The sequence below is a fragment of the Cuculus canorus genome, chromosome 2, assembly GCF_017976375.1.
Source record: "Cuculus canorus isolate bCucCan1 chromosome 2, bCucCan1.pri, whole genome shotgun sequence".
Classification (NCBI taxonomy): Eukaryota; Metazoa; Chordata; class Aves; order Cuculiformes; family Cuculidae; genus Cuculus; species Cuculus canorus.
This window is the reverse complement of record NC_071402.1, coordinates 105,034,973-105,050,985: the sequence shown is the minus strand read 5'-3', so window position 1 is coordinate 105,050,985 and position 16,013 is coordinate 105,034,973. Positions and strand designations below refer to the sequence as shown.

Below are 16,013 nucleotides of genomic sequence, written 5' to 3'. Positions count from 1 at the left end.
TGTAAGGGCTGTATTTGCTTGTCTCATTCTTAAAAATGCTGATGAACCTCGGCATCTTCAGAAGGACTGGGAGGTACTTAAATACCTTTTTCTAAAAGAAGTTTTCTGGATCGAGCATTTTCTATTCTTATATGGTAATTCTGCCTCAATTTCAGTGATGGGGCATTGTCTGCTTTACTTTTATGCCTTTTAACACACTCAAAGTTCTCTAACTGTAGTATTAAAATTCAAGGTTGCTTACACTTTAACTTGGTGCCTAGTGCAGTGTTAACTTATTTATTAGTGTAACTTAATTGTAGTGGATGTCTACCAAGTAGGCATATAGCAATAAAGCCTTTATAAGGCCTCTTCTTTGATTTTTCAGATGGGTTTATTAAAAATAAAATGTGATCCCTGGTTGACAACAGCAATCTTTGGGTATAAATCCTATTTCAGAAACTTAAAAAGCAGAAGTATTGTTTTGCTTATTTTAAGTGGTAGAGCTCTACCAGCAAAATACTGGGGTTGTTGCTTTAAAACACATAGCTTTACCATTTTTGGTAGATCTTCTCACTGCATGTACATTCTAATTCACTGCTACAAGATATTAAATCATTCTTCTGGGTAATATATTTTGGCATTTTTTAAGTAGAAAGTTTATTTATTACAGCAGATATTTTTCTATCCCTGTCTTTAATAAATTGATGCTGCTTTTTAAGGGAATTTGTTTTAGAATATTGGAATACGCTAGCCATATCCATTGTAGAAAAGTCATTAATATCTGAATATTGTTCAAAGTTAAAATATTACCAACTTTTTCCTTGATTAAATAAAAATGTGCTGAAGAAAAGATGTGACAGTATCAGTCATATGCGATTTTTCTGGCGGAATTTAAATATTTATAGTCCTTTGAAAACCTCATTTTATTCTAGAGCTTAGTCGTCTTTGATACAGGATGAAGAAAAGTAATTACTCAATGGACTTTTCTTTTTTAAAAGAAAATCTTAGTTTAGTAAATCAAATTGTACTGCTGTATAAGTTAGCCAGCATATAGAACATAAATATAAATAACTTTAGAAAAAGTTAAGATCTAATCTTCTTTTAAATTCTTTTTTTCTTGTAAGACAATCTGCAAAGAGAATTTTAATAACGGTAATGAAATATCCAGAAAGGCAAAAAACCCTTTTTTTTGTAAATCATGAAGCATTTTAAGGTACTAGGACTGCAGTAGCAAAGTTAGTGTAGGCAAAATGAAACTTTGAGTATATTTAAGTGTTCTTTTTCTGGGGATATGTAATCCAAATGCACCATTTTTATAGAACTCGCATTTGCTGCTATATCCATGTTGAATATAGCTCTGTCTGGATTGCCTAGCAAAGAGCAAGCAAAGCCAGAATAGATCGCCATGCATCAGTAAAGAGTAACGCTTGTGCAAAGTCACGTTTGGTGTGTCACAGTTTGGAGTAACTGGAGGAGGCACTGCCCTTAGAAGTTCCACCATCTTTCACTAAGGGCTCATTATAGAATTTCATGCAGAACAAAATGTGTGTCTATTGATTTCATGATAGTAATTCAACAATCCATGTGCAAAATGGGCAAATTCTAATGTTATTATTCCCAGTCTTGTTTTAAGATGGAGCCTTTACTCTCCTTATTTTACTTTTGGTGCTACATGACTATGTTATAAAACAATTTTAGCTCTCTAGAGCCATTGCTATACAGAGATGTTACTGCATGTGGCTTCAGACTAGTTTGAAAAAAATCTATTCATCTGTAGTTATTTTTATATTTTGTTACTATGTTATCTTAACATACATAAAAGTTAAAGAATGAAGCTGAGTGTTGAAATTTTCAAAATTATTTTTAGATGAAGGACATTTAGAAACGTAATGCATCCCTATATGCCAGGGACTTCTCAAACAATTCAGTTACAGACTTTACATTTAGTCTTTTGAGTATATACAAAGTGTTTTGAGAAGGATTGGGGGTGGGGCTGGTTTGCTTTGTGTTTAGAAAGGCTCACCTTGGCCAGATTTCCATGTAGTTTCATAGGAGTAGCAAAATGCACATCTTATATGTAAACACTGCCCTTCAACAAATGTGGCATTCATCTTAATGCGGTCAGCAGTGTTTCCAAAATAGTCCCCCAAATTTCTGTAGTTTTCATTCTCTAACCCAAATTACTAATTACTTCTCTCCAAAGCTACCAAACGGCACAGAAGCCTTCCTAGCTTGTAAAATATTGCAAAATCGTTAATAACTGAGCATATGACTGTTGGTTGCTGCTGCCTGCTGGTCTTGCTTATGCTAAATAAAATAGTGCAAGTAGAACAAAATGGGTGCTATAACTTAGTCTTTGGAATAATAATACTTATATTGTTCCATAGTGCTGCTGGAGGTGAAATCTTTGACCAGTGTGTGGCTGAAAGAGAGGAAGCCTTCAAAGAAAAAGATGTTAAACGACTTATGAAACAGATATTAGAAGGGGTTTCCTTCTTGCACAGAAACAATGTGGTTCATCTTGACTTAAAGGTAAGGTTGTTGTTGCATTTTTCTCATTAATTTCTTATCTGCTGACTTTCTTGCTGGTCATATGTCATATGAGGTCTAGTTTGGAATTAACGCGATTACTTCTCAAAAGATAAAATTCAGCCTTTGGGCTGCAGTAGGTACCAGGATTGCAAACCTTTTGCAAAGATTTTATGACTATGTCAAATATGTGTCATTTGATTAAGTGCAAGGTAATGAATTCAGCAGTGGATTTGTGTTGCACCTTAAATTGCAAATGAGTGCTTTGGGTAAGACCTGCCTTGTTTTTAAAGTGCAATAAAATGTCTGGGTATTATATGGCCACTGAAAAATAGGTTTGTTTATTGACGAGAGTTTTAATGAAGCAGAAGGATGGCAGACACGCTGGTAGTATAAAGTGTAATGTTTCAGAATGAAGTGTTTGTACAGGACTGGTAAGCTCTGTGCTAATATATTCAATACATTTATAACAAGTTGGGTTTTTTTAATTACTGTAAATTTGATTCAAATGCTTGTCATTTACTGGCCAGCACCTTAATGGTATGTAAATTATCATGATTTATTGGGGTAAATATTTTTTTTCTTACTGAAAAATACATTTGTCCCAAATCAAGAGAAAAGTACAGTTACCATCAGAGGAAATACAGAGTATTGCTTATGCTTAAGAAAGGAATTGTAATAGGAATCCAGAAAACTGTTCTCTCCCATTGGCAGTGAGCTGCAATTAACTTTCTTCAGCTTCCATTCATACACTGATATGGAAGATGCAATTTTATCTCATTTTGAGGTTGAAATACTTTATTGCTAAGCTAGACAATATAAAAAGTATCTTGCATTAAAATTTTCTAATTCTTTTTACATGTCCAATTCCCATATGTACTGAGTAAGCTGCTGCATGCTTGTTCTGCTACTGAGATCCTTACTTATACTGAATTGTATTTTGGAAGTATTACAAAGCTACCAGTAGATTCCAGTATCAAACTGTACGTAGTTAATATATAACCTGGCACGTCATGAACCATTCGTCAGCTAAAGCAGATGATGAGTAATATTTGCACACAAATATGTCACCTGCCTGGTTTTCCAACTATTTATTCAAATTAACTGTGGAATCCTTTAAAACTTTGATTTAGTCATACATGCTGAATTTTAATAATTATACTAAATTTATGGAAATGGTTTAGCAAGTGATGTGAGAATAAGTGTTCAGAAGGACTGAAAATGAGCAGTAATCTGTCTTTGCTGTGCTTGGCCATTGAAGCAAAGTCTAAAATTAAATCTCCTTTTGTGGACTTGGTATATTCATACACATTAGCAGTTAAAGATATGCTGTTCCTTAGCGCTATCAGCTGGGTATCTGTAATCAGAAATGTGTTGTGCTTATTTGACTACAGTACTTAATGGCACAAGTAAACTGGGGTGTTAATTACAGCTTGCAGACAGAGGGCTTTGTCAAAGTTCAGAAAAAGCTTACTTAAAAAATTCCCAACTAATCAGAGAACAAATGTTTTAAAATTGAGCGTCTCCAGTTCTCACTGAAAGATCCAGCACTGCTTTACTGGCTTATAAAACTTAATTAGCAGAGCAAATTGTGTAGTGTTGAGTTTATTATGTTTATAGGTTACTGCAGCACGCAATGTGTTTTTGAAACGGGGATCTTAATAGGAGTCCTAATTGCAGTGTGATTATTTTCATGATATATAAGAGCTGATCTTTTGTAAAATAAGGTTTAGACATGTCTTCAAAATATTGACAAAAAAAGATGTTGGAAATGCAAGATTAAAAACTGACTAGTGAATTGAGCCACATGCCTTGCAAAACTTAAAGATTTAAAAAAAAAAAAAAAAAAGGCCATTTAAGAAGAAACTCAGAAATTGCAGTTGGGTGGTAGTTTTGGCTTCATGTTTATTAAAACACTGGCTTTAATCAATCTTCTGTTGTATAGTATGGCTCATGCTGCTTTTTACCTAGCCCCTTACAGTACCATGGGATTTACTAAATGCTTGGGTTTATGAGATGACATTTGGAAGTCAAATGTCTGCTGTTATGCAAGATATTTGCCAGTACCAAGAAAAGTGACCAGTTCTTGCTAAAATGTTTTCCTTGTGCTATTACTTCCACCTTTGGGTCTCTAAAGGTTTCCCTTTCATTTGTCTGGTACAAATACCTTCAGAAAGGTTGGTCCAATTTTCTGTATTTTGCCTTCAAAAAAGTAAGACTCCATACACAGAAGAATCTAAGTCAAACTGCTTGTCAGTACGTGATTGTCAGCTTGTTCTTGTAGTTTTATGTTCTAAATCTATTCCACCAGGTCTGACACTGGCAGCTAGCTTGCTTTAGTTTCTACCTCCCTTAATAGGTGTGAGTTTTCTCTTATTAAGCCAAACGCTACAGAAAAAAATAGAGTATTTTGATGTGGCTTAGCAAGGTTGCCACTGGCTCGTTTCTTTCCAAAAACATGGTTCTACTGAAAGATGGTTGAAACATGGCTTGTTTTTAGTAGCAAAATACAATCATGTAATCAAGTTTTGACTTGGGGAAAGAGCAAATAATGCTACTGAGTGCAAATTAAGTATCGCTTGGCAGTATTGTGTTGATGCTATTTAATTTGCAGGGTGTGCATAGATTGTAGTCAGGAGTCTTTCATCTCCTCTTAATGGTGCATAAAAGCTGCAGAGTAAGGGAAGACTCCTTTCTCTGTGTTTTCCTTTGCTGTGTGACTTGATCTTGAATTGATGTGTGGTGAAAGCTTAAAGTAGCTGGGAATGGAAGAGAATTTAAAAAGGCGTGGGGATTGAGGAAGGAGTAGCTGCCTCTTGTCTGCAGTAGGGAGAGGTGAAGAGCTTTATGTAGCCCTGGGGTCTGGAAGGATGACTGCTCCAAGCAGCACTCTCCTGTAGTATCTATTACTCTGGTTATCCAACAGACAACTTCTTTCCCACTTCCTTCTATATTTATTTTCAAGATGTGTTCAGTGAGGACAACACACCAAATAATTATTTGAAATTGGTTTGGGTGTCATTTTCAACGAATATTCAGAAGGTAAACTAATGCAGTTACAAAAAAAAAGTGGCCTGTTATAAGAATATTACAGAATAATTTTCTCGAATGAGTTTTCCAGGTGGATTAAGGTGGAGTATTTATTTCATGGGAGTCTATTAATAGCAGTGTAGTGTTCCTTGTCTAAAGGAGCACCTGTGAAACTAACAAATAAGTTAAAACAAATTTTCAAGGCAAGGCAGAAGAACAGTTTGAACAGAAGAGTTCAAACCTTTATAGCAATTAGAGCAAAGCTGTTTGTTAATAGGCAGGTATAGAGTATGTGGATTCCACAGAACCTATTTTGATTATAGCCTTATTTCTTTAATTATTGACTTGCATTGCATATTTTGGGGAATAATGTGTGATGCCAGTCTAATGTCTACTCTCTCAGTGCCTGTTGCATTTTTTCCACTTGTACACCTTAACAAAAATATCTCCAACCCCCAAGCAAGTTCTGGTCTTGCATTTCTATTGCTTAAAGATATGGGAGTCCTTTAACTATTTCAGGGCATGCTGATGAGTCTAGTTTACTATTTTTATACACAATGTAGCTGAGGTATCCCAGCTAGTCTGGTTTTCATTTCTGCCCATTATTCCTTGGGTAATTCCGGTCTTTTTTCTGAGGTTAAGGTGAGGCATTGATTCGTTTAAAACAATGACCTGCGTTATGTGTCCTTAGTCATACTCTTCTTGAAACCAGCTAAAGATACAAGAAATATTAGGGCCAGAGGCTCCTATAAACTTCTGGAGTAGTGGCAATTTTGCACCGTTTGAATTTTGCCATTAAACAGTAAGTTTACAAGATTCCAAAACCTGCTGGTAAGATAGGGTTGAGGGGCATCCTGTCTTACTAAGTACACTTATTCCAAAAAATTTGTGTGACTTGTAGAATAAGCTTCCTGGTGAGACCAAGTCTTTGTATTACATTGCCTTAGTTTGTCCTTTGCACTGGCGTTCATAGCATCAGGAAAGCGTGTGACGGCAGCATAGTCCAATTTAAGTGAAAAATGTAATACTGATTAACTATTGCAGTGATAAATTATGCTTTTCACTTCTATTACTCTTAACCTGATCTTACAGATATGACCAACATATTGAATTCCTAAAGCCCAAGTTTCTAGTTGTTGACAGTAAGGCCAGAAAATACAACTTTTTGTCTTGTTTTACTAATTTTTCCCAGGATACTGGTTTCTGGCTTGTGCCAGCTATGGCACTGGGCTAGACTTGGGTGGCCATGGGATGTGGTTTCTGTGCACGTGCTGATCTTGTAGTAAAGTCCATGCATTCAGATTGTCTGGTTAGCTAGGGATTTTTTCTTTTTATGTTTTTGTTCAGTGCACAACATAAAAGAATCTAAATTGGAACTCGTAAGCCTTACTGCAGTAAAGGGGGAGGTTTTTAAATGGTGCTCTTTGACATTTTTTATTACTGCTAGACAGCAACAGTGAAAAGGCATTTTTGGAGCCTCTGGCCTGCATCTTTCTTGCCTCTGGGCTAATCAGTGTTCGGCAAGCCTAGAGATGTTGTAGCAGAGGAGAACCAAAAGAGGAACAGCATCACATATGTGGCAAAAGGATCTTCCTTTTCTTAGTTGTAGAGTAATTGTGTTGAGTTGAAAACGTATGTTAAGTTCAAAGCTATGGCTTCTGTAAGCGTTCATGCTGGTGTTTAGACTGTCACTTCACATGAGCCCCATAATGATTCTTTAAAAGAAGAAGGCAACTGCTATTTCATTAGGAATTGATTTAGGGTTATGAATTAATTCATACTGTAGGCAGGCTTTTATCTGCATAGGTATTTTGAGTAATAAGATTGCGTTTTAAAAAGACGAACTTTTGGCAACTACATTATCTTCTAAAATATTATAATACAGGCCTTAAGGGTTTCACAAAATCTTTACATGAAAAAAAATTTCCTCATTTAGATATAGAGAACGAGTGCTTTTCTTATGCTTTCTATTTGCCTCTTCAGAAAGTAACTACATTTCCCACTGGGAAGAACATCTGAGAGGCTAACTGGGGAGGCATGGTCAGCTTTTTTGCATGTTTGCTTTTCTAATACAAATACAGAATAACAAATGTTGAACTATAGAACATGTGGTAACATACAGCTGCAAAAGCCTTTGTACAGCCGCAAGGTTTCAGTTTGTAAGCAAAAATAAGTTATTCTTAATACATAGACTCACAAACAGAAAAGACATTGACAACATCATGGAGTTAGTTTGAAATACCATGGTTTAACTTTGCAGGAATGAAAGTACTTGACTATATTTAGGTCCTGCCACAAAGAGAACTGTCCCAAGGTTTTTAAACCACTCTTGCACAGTTTTATTTCTGTGTTTAAAAGCAAGGCTATTCAAGTGAAAGCATGTTTTCATGAATGACATGGGGATGAGGAAAGAAAGGCTTTGTGATTAGGGAAAAAGTATAAGTGTTAGAGTTAATCCAGTTGGATTTTCAGTCAGTGATTGCTTCAGTTTTCTTCTCTTGCCCTCCTCCCTTTTCAACCACCTCTAATGTGAGATGATCCAAGTTCCCAATAAATAAATGTTACTTCACATTCATGGAACTTGCATTCACGAAAGGTATGAATGCAACGTCACCTGCCAGTGTCACCATTCAGAGAAGTTAATGATAGAGCCCAATGTGATCATTGGCTTGAGGGCAGGGAGGGTCATGCCTTTTTTTCTTGGCATGGATATTCTTCAGTTGCAAAAAATCTCAAAACAGACCTTTTGTCTGAAGGTAGTTTTCAGTTTGCTTTTTTTTTCTTTTTTTTTTTCTTTTTTTTTTTTTTTTAAGTAAACTTGCATTTAAAATATATGGTAAGGAACTTCTTAATGACCACAAAGTCACTTTGAAGGATGACAGCCAAGATTTAGTGACGTCAGAGCAAACAAGTTTATCCAAAGGTGATGCTCTTAAAAACCTGTTTTTCAGGCTGCTGTAATTTTTTTTTTAAACTGTTCTTCGGTTAATGTTCTGTAATACAATTGTTTGCACTTTGAAAAAGATTGAGGTTGGTTGCGACAGACTTTCTTTAAACAGATGTAGTCCAAATAGTTTTATGTGTTCAGGGTTTTTTTTAAACGATTGGGTGTTTTTGGACACCCCTTAACAGGAGGTATTTTACGCTATCTATTGGAAGGAAACAAGGAGGGAAGAATTTGAAAGGTACTATAAAGGTAAAAATGTAGAGGTATTTATATGCTATTGTTAAATGATAGCTACTGGCATGTCTTTTGTATGTGTTCTGAGTTAATAAAGGTAGATGTTTGATCCTCAGTTGTAAACAGAAAATCCTGCCGCTCCTTTTAGCCTACATGTCTCTTCAAGTTCACCTTGAGGGGGAGCAGGGGGAACAAAGCAAATAAATTATCCTGCATTTCATATTTTTTATGGAATGTATCATTGCTATTCATAACCTAAAATAATTACACAATGTTATGTTGTCATAGACATTAGATTTGGGTGATCCTGAAAGTCTCCTCCTTTTGCTTTTCAGCCCCAAAATATTCTGCTAACCAGTAAGTCCCCTTTGGGAGACATTAAGATAGTAGATTTTGGGCTTTCTAGAATAATGAAGAGCAGCGAGGAACTAAGAGAAATCATGGGAACTCCAGAATATGTAGGTAAGTTGTTACTGTACGAGTGATGTAGCCCTGAGGTGGGAACTATCCAGACTTTGGGGAATTGAAAAGAGAAACTGCCTCGACTTGGTGAATGCCAACCTGACTGTGTAGTTACTGTGTTGAAAGGTCAGGTCAGTACTTGGACACGGTACTGCTGTGAAAGCTCGAACTTGTAAGCTTTGCCAGCCTAATGAGTGATAATTGTGTGCTTCTGTTGAAGACGAGTACGTGCTTTAGATGATTCTTACCAGCAGTGATAACAAGTATTACTTGGATTAAAAGTTCAGAATTACATATTCAGTCTCTGACTATAATATTTTAGCTTGTGGAGGTTTGTATCCGTTTAGTATTTTCAACAGCAGATCATTCTAGGCTTTGAAAATGTACTTCTTTAGTGGTATAGTATAACTTTACAATTATAGGTTCCAGTGCAGAATGTGGAACGCTGCATATTTCTTATTTTTCCATAAGATATTTCTGTACAGCTTGCTTCATTGGGAATGAGGCGGGCCTGGCTTCTGAAGATACAATAAAAGGAAAACAATTTGTTTTACCTAAAACCACTGAATGATAGTAATCCCTTAAATAACTTGAATAGAAATATCTCTATTTCAAGACCATCATGTTTTAAATGTTTTCTATTAAATTTTACCACATGCCCATTATTGCACTCTATGACTACAATATGTCTGCATGTGACAAAAAATAGAGCTTGTTTTTTTTTTTTCCCTGAATAGCTCCTGAAATTCTGAGTTATGACCCGATCAGTACAGCAACCGATATGTGGTAAGTTGGACAAATTAATGGTCATTATAACTTACTTTACTGATGAACAAGCCCCTAAAAAACTGCTTTTCTGTTTTTTTCCTTTTCGTTTAGGAGCATTGGAGTGCTGGCATATGTTATGCTAACAGGGATATCACCATTCTTGGGGGATGATAAACAAGAAACATTTTTAAATATATCTCAAATGAACGTTAGTTACTCTGGAGAAGACTTTGACCTCATATCAGAGTCTGCTGTGGATTTCATCAAAACTTTGCTGGTTAAAAAGCCTGAGTAAGTAAAATACACAGTTGTATTTGCGAATATGTCTGACTGGATTAATTTTAAATGTAGCAAGCTCTGGCACTTCAATTTTTAAAGTATAGGGGAACTTTGATTATTCATATTTCATTGTGCTATTACTGTTCACATATATGAAAAAGAAGTTCACTTCCTTACAAATTTGTGTATTCTGAAGTTGTCAAAATGTTAGTAAAACTCAAATTCATTTCATGTACTAGATATGAATTGTAGCATGTGGTACAATATCCTTTCTTTATAGGTACTTTGCTGATGTCTTTTAAATTGTGCTTTTGAGCCTTTTATTCTTGATGAGTTGGTAGAGTACCTTACTCTTTTCTGGTTCCTTAGTATGTCTCTCACAATGGGCAGCAAATTGGAAATTTCAGGTCTTAAAACAGAACAGGTATTTTCTGTGGAACTTCACCAGTTCTTCACAGGGCATGTCAAATGTTGAAATTGCCTACTGCTTCTTTATGAGAATTCTTTAAAAATGTAAGAATTGGATAATTTTCCTATATAGAAAAAGAACATCTCTAGGAACTTTGAAAGTTGGCTGGAAACACAGGAGTGATACTTAAGTGTCTATGAACTGCTTTATTTTAAATGTTAGGAGTTCACCTCCTTGGGCTGCTGTTGGTAAAAGGTAGCTGTCAGCGTCTTTTTTTTAGAAGTTCTATCAGTCTGTCTTTAATACAGTCATATTCTTGGAATAATTTGTATGGATCTCTTCTGCAAGGTACTGGATTTCAAATTCTTTTACAGATTTATTTTAACACTCTTTTTCCTCTGCAGGGACCGTGCAACTGCTGAAGAATGTCTTCAACATCCGTGGTTAGAACAAAGCGATGATCCTCCTTGTAGAGCCTTGTATAAGAGTCCAGGAGAGGAGATCGGTGACATCACCCAGAAAGACGCGGATTCTGCCTCTGAAAAATCAGTCGATGCTGAGAAGACTGAAGAGGAAGAATCAATAGTGACAGAAGAACTAATTGTAGTGGCTTCATATACGCTGGGACAATGTAGGCAGTCAGAAAAAGAAAAAGTAACTGAGCAGAAAGCCATTTCCAAACGATTTAAATTTGAGGAACCATTGCTGCAAGAAATACCAGGAGAATTCATTTACTGAACTGTGTGGAGCTTCATAGCTGTAACTGGAAGGCAGTGTTCTCTAAACAAAAATATCCTAGCCAAGTGAATTTCTGATACGCAATAAATGTTCTAGATAAAAGGAAATGTTAATAAGTGGCATCCAAGACAAATGTGCCAAATTTTCTAATTTCATGGAACAGATAAACAAGAGTTCAAGTGACTGACAGGGATTTAACAAAGATGAAAGCTTATTTTTGTTTGTCATTTTTATTTCTGTTTTTTTTTTTTTCTTTGTTACTTGATAGCAGAGTTTATATTAATTGTTCCATTGTTCTGGAGAAGTAAGAACACTTCTATTGGAAGTGTTTCAGTGGCAGACGTCAAGAGGAGTATTTTATGTTTTGGCATTTAATGCAAATATTTAATGCTGGGTTTTTCTCAAACACCTTTTAGCACTCCTGACTTCAGTGGAACTATCTACCGATCTAAAAATTGTATGAGAAGAGAAAGTGATCCACTGGTTTGACATACAGATTTCAAAGCTGTGCTATGTATATATTTCTTTAAGCTTACATCAAGTCAAGGACCCAGACTCACCTACTGGATAGCCAAAGTGAGCTGCGTTTCTCTAGCAACTGATGCACATGTCCTGCCGGTGGAGAAATCTGTATCAGCAAAGTGTCCCTCATCAGTGGTGATACTTCTTTATTTGGGAGCACAGTAAAATCCTGCTCCAGAGGGTAATGAGTTTTCTTAAGTCAGTCATTCCTGAGAGCAGCAGAGATCACTCCCCTCCTCTGGGTGAGGTGTGCTCACAGCTCCGCATGACTGCTCAGTGTTGATGAGTGGGGAAAAAAAAATGACAGAAGGTCTGATGTAGCTCAATTTGTTTTCTCCACTGACTTCATCATGGTAGATCAGACATTTTGTCCAACTAATGATAAATCAGCCCTCAATTCCATCCCCCCTCCAGAACGCAGCTGGGGTTTTACTGGGAGCATGATGTCATTGCTGCCTTCTTTCTGTTCCTCTAACTGCTGCTTTAGGGAAGAAAGAAGCATCCTTAGGCTAAATTGTGTAATCTTGTTCAATATAGCTATGGGATGAGGAAGGAGGTACTGCTTCCTCTGAAACAATGAAGCACAACTCGTACCTCGTGCTTCCCAATCACTCTTCTTTAGACACATGGATAAACAGCATGTGTATGATGGGGCAGAGTGGGATTAGGGAGCTGTATGGATGGGTCATAGTTCTCAATGGACACGGTCCCTGAGAGGACAAAGCTGGGACCAACTGGGCATCAAAATTGACTGGTTTTTTTGCAGTGTACAGGTCTGAGGATCTTGGACTGAGTCCTAGTTTTCTAAGAAATCTTTCATATTGATGCTGTTCCAAAGTTTAATTTTTATGTAATTGAAGTTTAGTGCTATTACATTGCATACTGTTAACTATTCAACTATTTATTTGGTTTCCTTATGCTGTTCCATTGTAATAAACCCTGACAAAAGTTTTCTTGCTATAAAACAATGAATAGAGACTCTTAAGGTAGTTTTTCCTTTTTCCTGTGTTGCTACAGACTTTTCTAGTTTCAAATGTACCAAAAATGTTCTTACTCCTGAGTGAACAGTTTAGTGCCCTGGTAATATTGCAGTTCCTCCTCCATACAAAGGGTAAATGGCTTATAAGACAAGCAGCACTGGGGTGATCTGATTAGCATTTCTGTAAGGGTGGGAGAAAAAGCTCTTAAGAGGGCAGCTGAAAAGCAGTAGTGTGATACTGAGTGGAGAAATGAGCATTTTTGCCTAGGGCTTCATTGCCAGTGGTGTAGTTGCCTTTACTTGAAGTGACATCAGAAAAATTGCACCTAAATTTAACTGTTCTATCTGGCTTCTTCCGCTATGGAACTACATATGGAATATTGATGTACACAGAGTGACTTCTCCTTGAAGACCTTCATATAAGCAGACATCCAATATTACTTGAACAATCGATTCTGGATGTGTTTTATATTGTAATGCAGAGATGCCTTTCATGCTCTGGAGAAATGAGTCTTTTGTTGTTTTTTCCCTCCTGTAGACAGTAACTACAGACTCCTGCTGAGGAGCTACCATGTAGGATTTTCTTGGGTAGTTCTGGCTGGCCATTAGTAGAAATTAAAAATGTTGGAGCCTACAGAGTAGTTGTGTTAAGTAAGCGTTTTTGAAGGTGGACAGTAGCTGCATTACTGCATGCTTGCTGACCCTAACAGCAACGTTGACCTGTTTCAGAGGGTTTAAGCATGATGGTACTCTTCATGGGCATCTTCGTTTTGCTGTTCACTCATTTGTCAAGACAATTTGTTTGAGGAACAGACGTGAACTTACGAAATTCATTTCTGCAAGGTTAAAATTTTCCCAGCTCCCGTTGCTGCCGTTTTCACCTTTTTTCTGCATCTATACTGCCTTGTTTATGCGAAGCACTGAGGTTGAAGGACATTCACATCCCACCTTTACAAAACAAATTTATGTTGCCATATCTGCATACCTAAATTTTTAATAGCTCATGGTTGCTCAAAGGGAACTATAATATGTCTCAGTTCCTATTTCTAATCACAGATCACAGCTCAGATGGGGACTGATACTAAAGAAACAGAGTAAATGCTGAGCAGCATATATTTTGTCCTATATTTACTGGTTTTATTGTATGAGAATGAAGCCTAACGTGTATAAATGAACTATGTACCTACTACAAGGCCAGTTTCTCTTGAATTGGCTGCTTTGAGACTCCACGTGGGCTGCATTTCTGTTTAACTTTTAACTTTTCGTGCCTTACGGTGGTTTTGTACAATGCTTAACATAATTAAGAACTTGTATAAAGTTGTAAAAGTTCAACATTATGTTATTAGAAAGGCATCTTAGAGTGGCCCTATAAGAGGAAAAATTCCCTGTAACGTTTAACTGTGGACTATCAGCCAGTCCCACACACTTGAAGCTATTTCTGTTTGACTACAAATGTGGGTAAAGCTGTAAATGAGGTATTCTTGCCCTACACTGCAGGAAGGCGCTATTGAGGTTTGTGGTTTTGAGAGGCTTAGTTCCTAGGAAAGTAACACATCGGAGCTGGGAATAAATCAGTGGCTGGTGAAGAAGAGCTGTTTTCTTGCAGCTCCATGAATACAGAAGACTGCATGTACATACACAGTTCATCTGAAAAAAAAAAAATGCTTAAGCCTTAAAGTGTTTGTGGAGAAAGGAGTGGTTGCGGAGAAGGTATTGATTCCTTGGATCTTGTGGATAATACTATCTCAGTGCCCGTTCTCCAGACTGGGCACCTGCTGGCTGCCTTTGTAACGCTGGGAGCGTGGCTGCTGTTTGTCTGAATGCAGGAAGCTGAAGGGAATGGAAGTGCAGGTGTTGGAGAATTGTTGTTTCTATGGTTCTGATGCAGGAGGCATGACCTGTATCCGTAGGCGCGGGGTAGGTTCAGGCCTTGAGAGCTGCGAGGTAGGAAATGCAAATACAAATTCACTGTCCGTTCTCCCCTGGCGTGCTGGCAGGGGAAAGGGAGGAAGATAAGCCTTTCACCAAGTCATTCCATGGCTTAGGAGGTCCTGAATATTTCAGGTGCTGCTGCTGGAAGACAGTTCAACAGTTCAAAGAAATAGTGCCAGTTCATTGTACTTCTGATAAGGTGTTTACTGTTTCAGGAACTTTACAATAAAGGAAATTTTGTTTTCTGAACAGCTGATGGGTCTTTTGTGCTTTATGTATTGGGAAACACTTTAAAACTTTTTTTTTAAACAAACAAACAAACAAAGAAACAAATCTTTCTTCAAGACAGCATGACTGGTTTGATACAGAATTCCAAAAGTTACACTAGTTTGTCTGGCAAAGACAGGTGTGCAATGACTGGAAACACTAATAAAGCTAAAGCACGGTGCTCTGTCACAAACTACTGCACCTTAACTTCTTTAGGGGCTGGTGACTGTATGCCTTTCACACTTGGCTTTGAATCCTAGCTAGAAATATATTGCTGGAACTGGGTTGTAGTATGTTAGATGGAGTCGTCTGTGCAAATCTGCTTGCTTTTCTCCAAGGACTTCTGCAAAGTTACTTTTCTTAACCCTGTAGCAGGATTACTGATACTGTAGTCTTCTGATTTACACATTTGTTCAATTTGTGCAGTGAATACAAAATGCAATCGTCTTTTCCACTCAAAAGCAATATGCTCGCACTGCAGAGATCTCCACAATCAAGCATTTACAGAATTTGAATTAATCTGTCATTGGGATTAATAAATATAGTCACATTATCCATATAAATCTTCTTCAGTTTGTTTGGTTTTTTTTTTTTTTTTTTGCTGTGAAACTGAGGGCTTATTTTAGCTGTCTGACAGGTGGGAAAGGACCTGCCTGAAGATGTATGGTTGGAAATATGATATTTAAATGCCAGTGCATGGTGTGCAGTTTAGGACAGCTGTGTACCCAGGACAGGGTGGAGCAGATGTGCATCTGCATTAATCCACCTTTAACAAATCATGCTGACATGTGTGCTCCAAAGCAGTGAAACTGTAACACCCCGGGTGCACTGTGTCCCAGAACCGTGTTATTTACCTGATGTAACTTAGTGTGGAGAAAGTCAGAGCAGATGCTGGGTGAGAAAAGCATTTCCTCTACTACAGAAAGACATTTCCTCTT

The 16,013-nt window shown here is 37.0% G+C and overlaps 1 protein-coding gene across 1 annotated transcript in view; it reads left to right on the top strand.

The window, feature by feature from the left end:
• The window catches only part of STK17A (serine/threonine kinase 17a), a 30,552-nt gene extending 14,927 nt beyond the window's left edge, over window positions 1-15,625 (top strand). The window contains exons 3-7 of the mRNA XM_054057318.1: window positions 2,367-2,511; window positions 9,055-9,181; window positions 9,919-9,967; window positions 10,061-10,240; window positions 11,042-15,625. Of these exons, the coding sequence (XP_053913293.1) occupies window positions 2,367-2,511; window positions 9,055-9,181; window positions 9,919-9,967; window positions 10,061-10,240; window positions 11,042-11,375 (835 nt within the window). The 3' untranslated portion in view covers window positions 11,376-15,625. The remainder of the gene's footprint in view (window positions 1-2,366; window positions 2,512-9,054; window positions 9,182-9,918; window positions 9,968-10,060; window positions 10,241-11,041) is intronic.
• The last annotated feature ends 388 nt before the right edge of the window (window positions 15,626-16,013 follow it).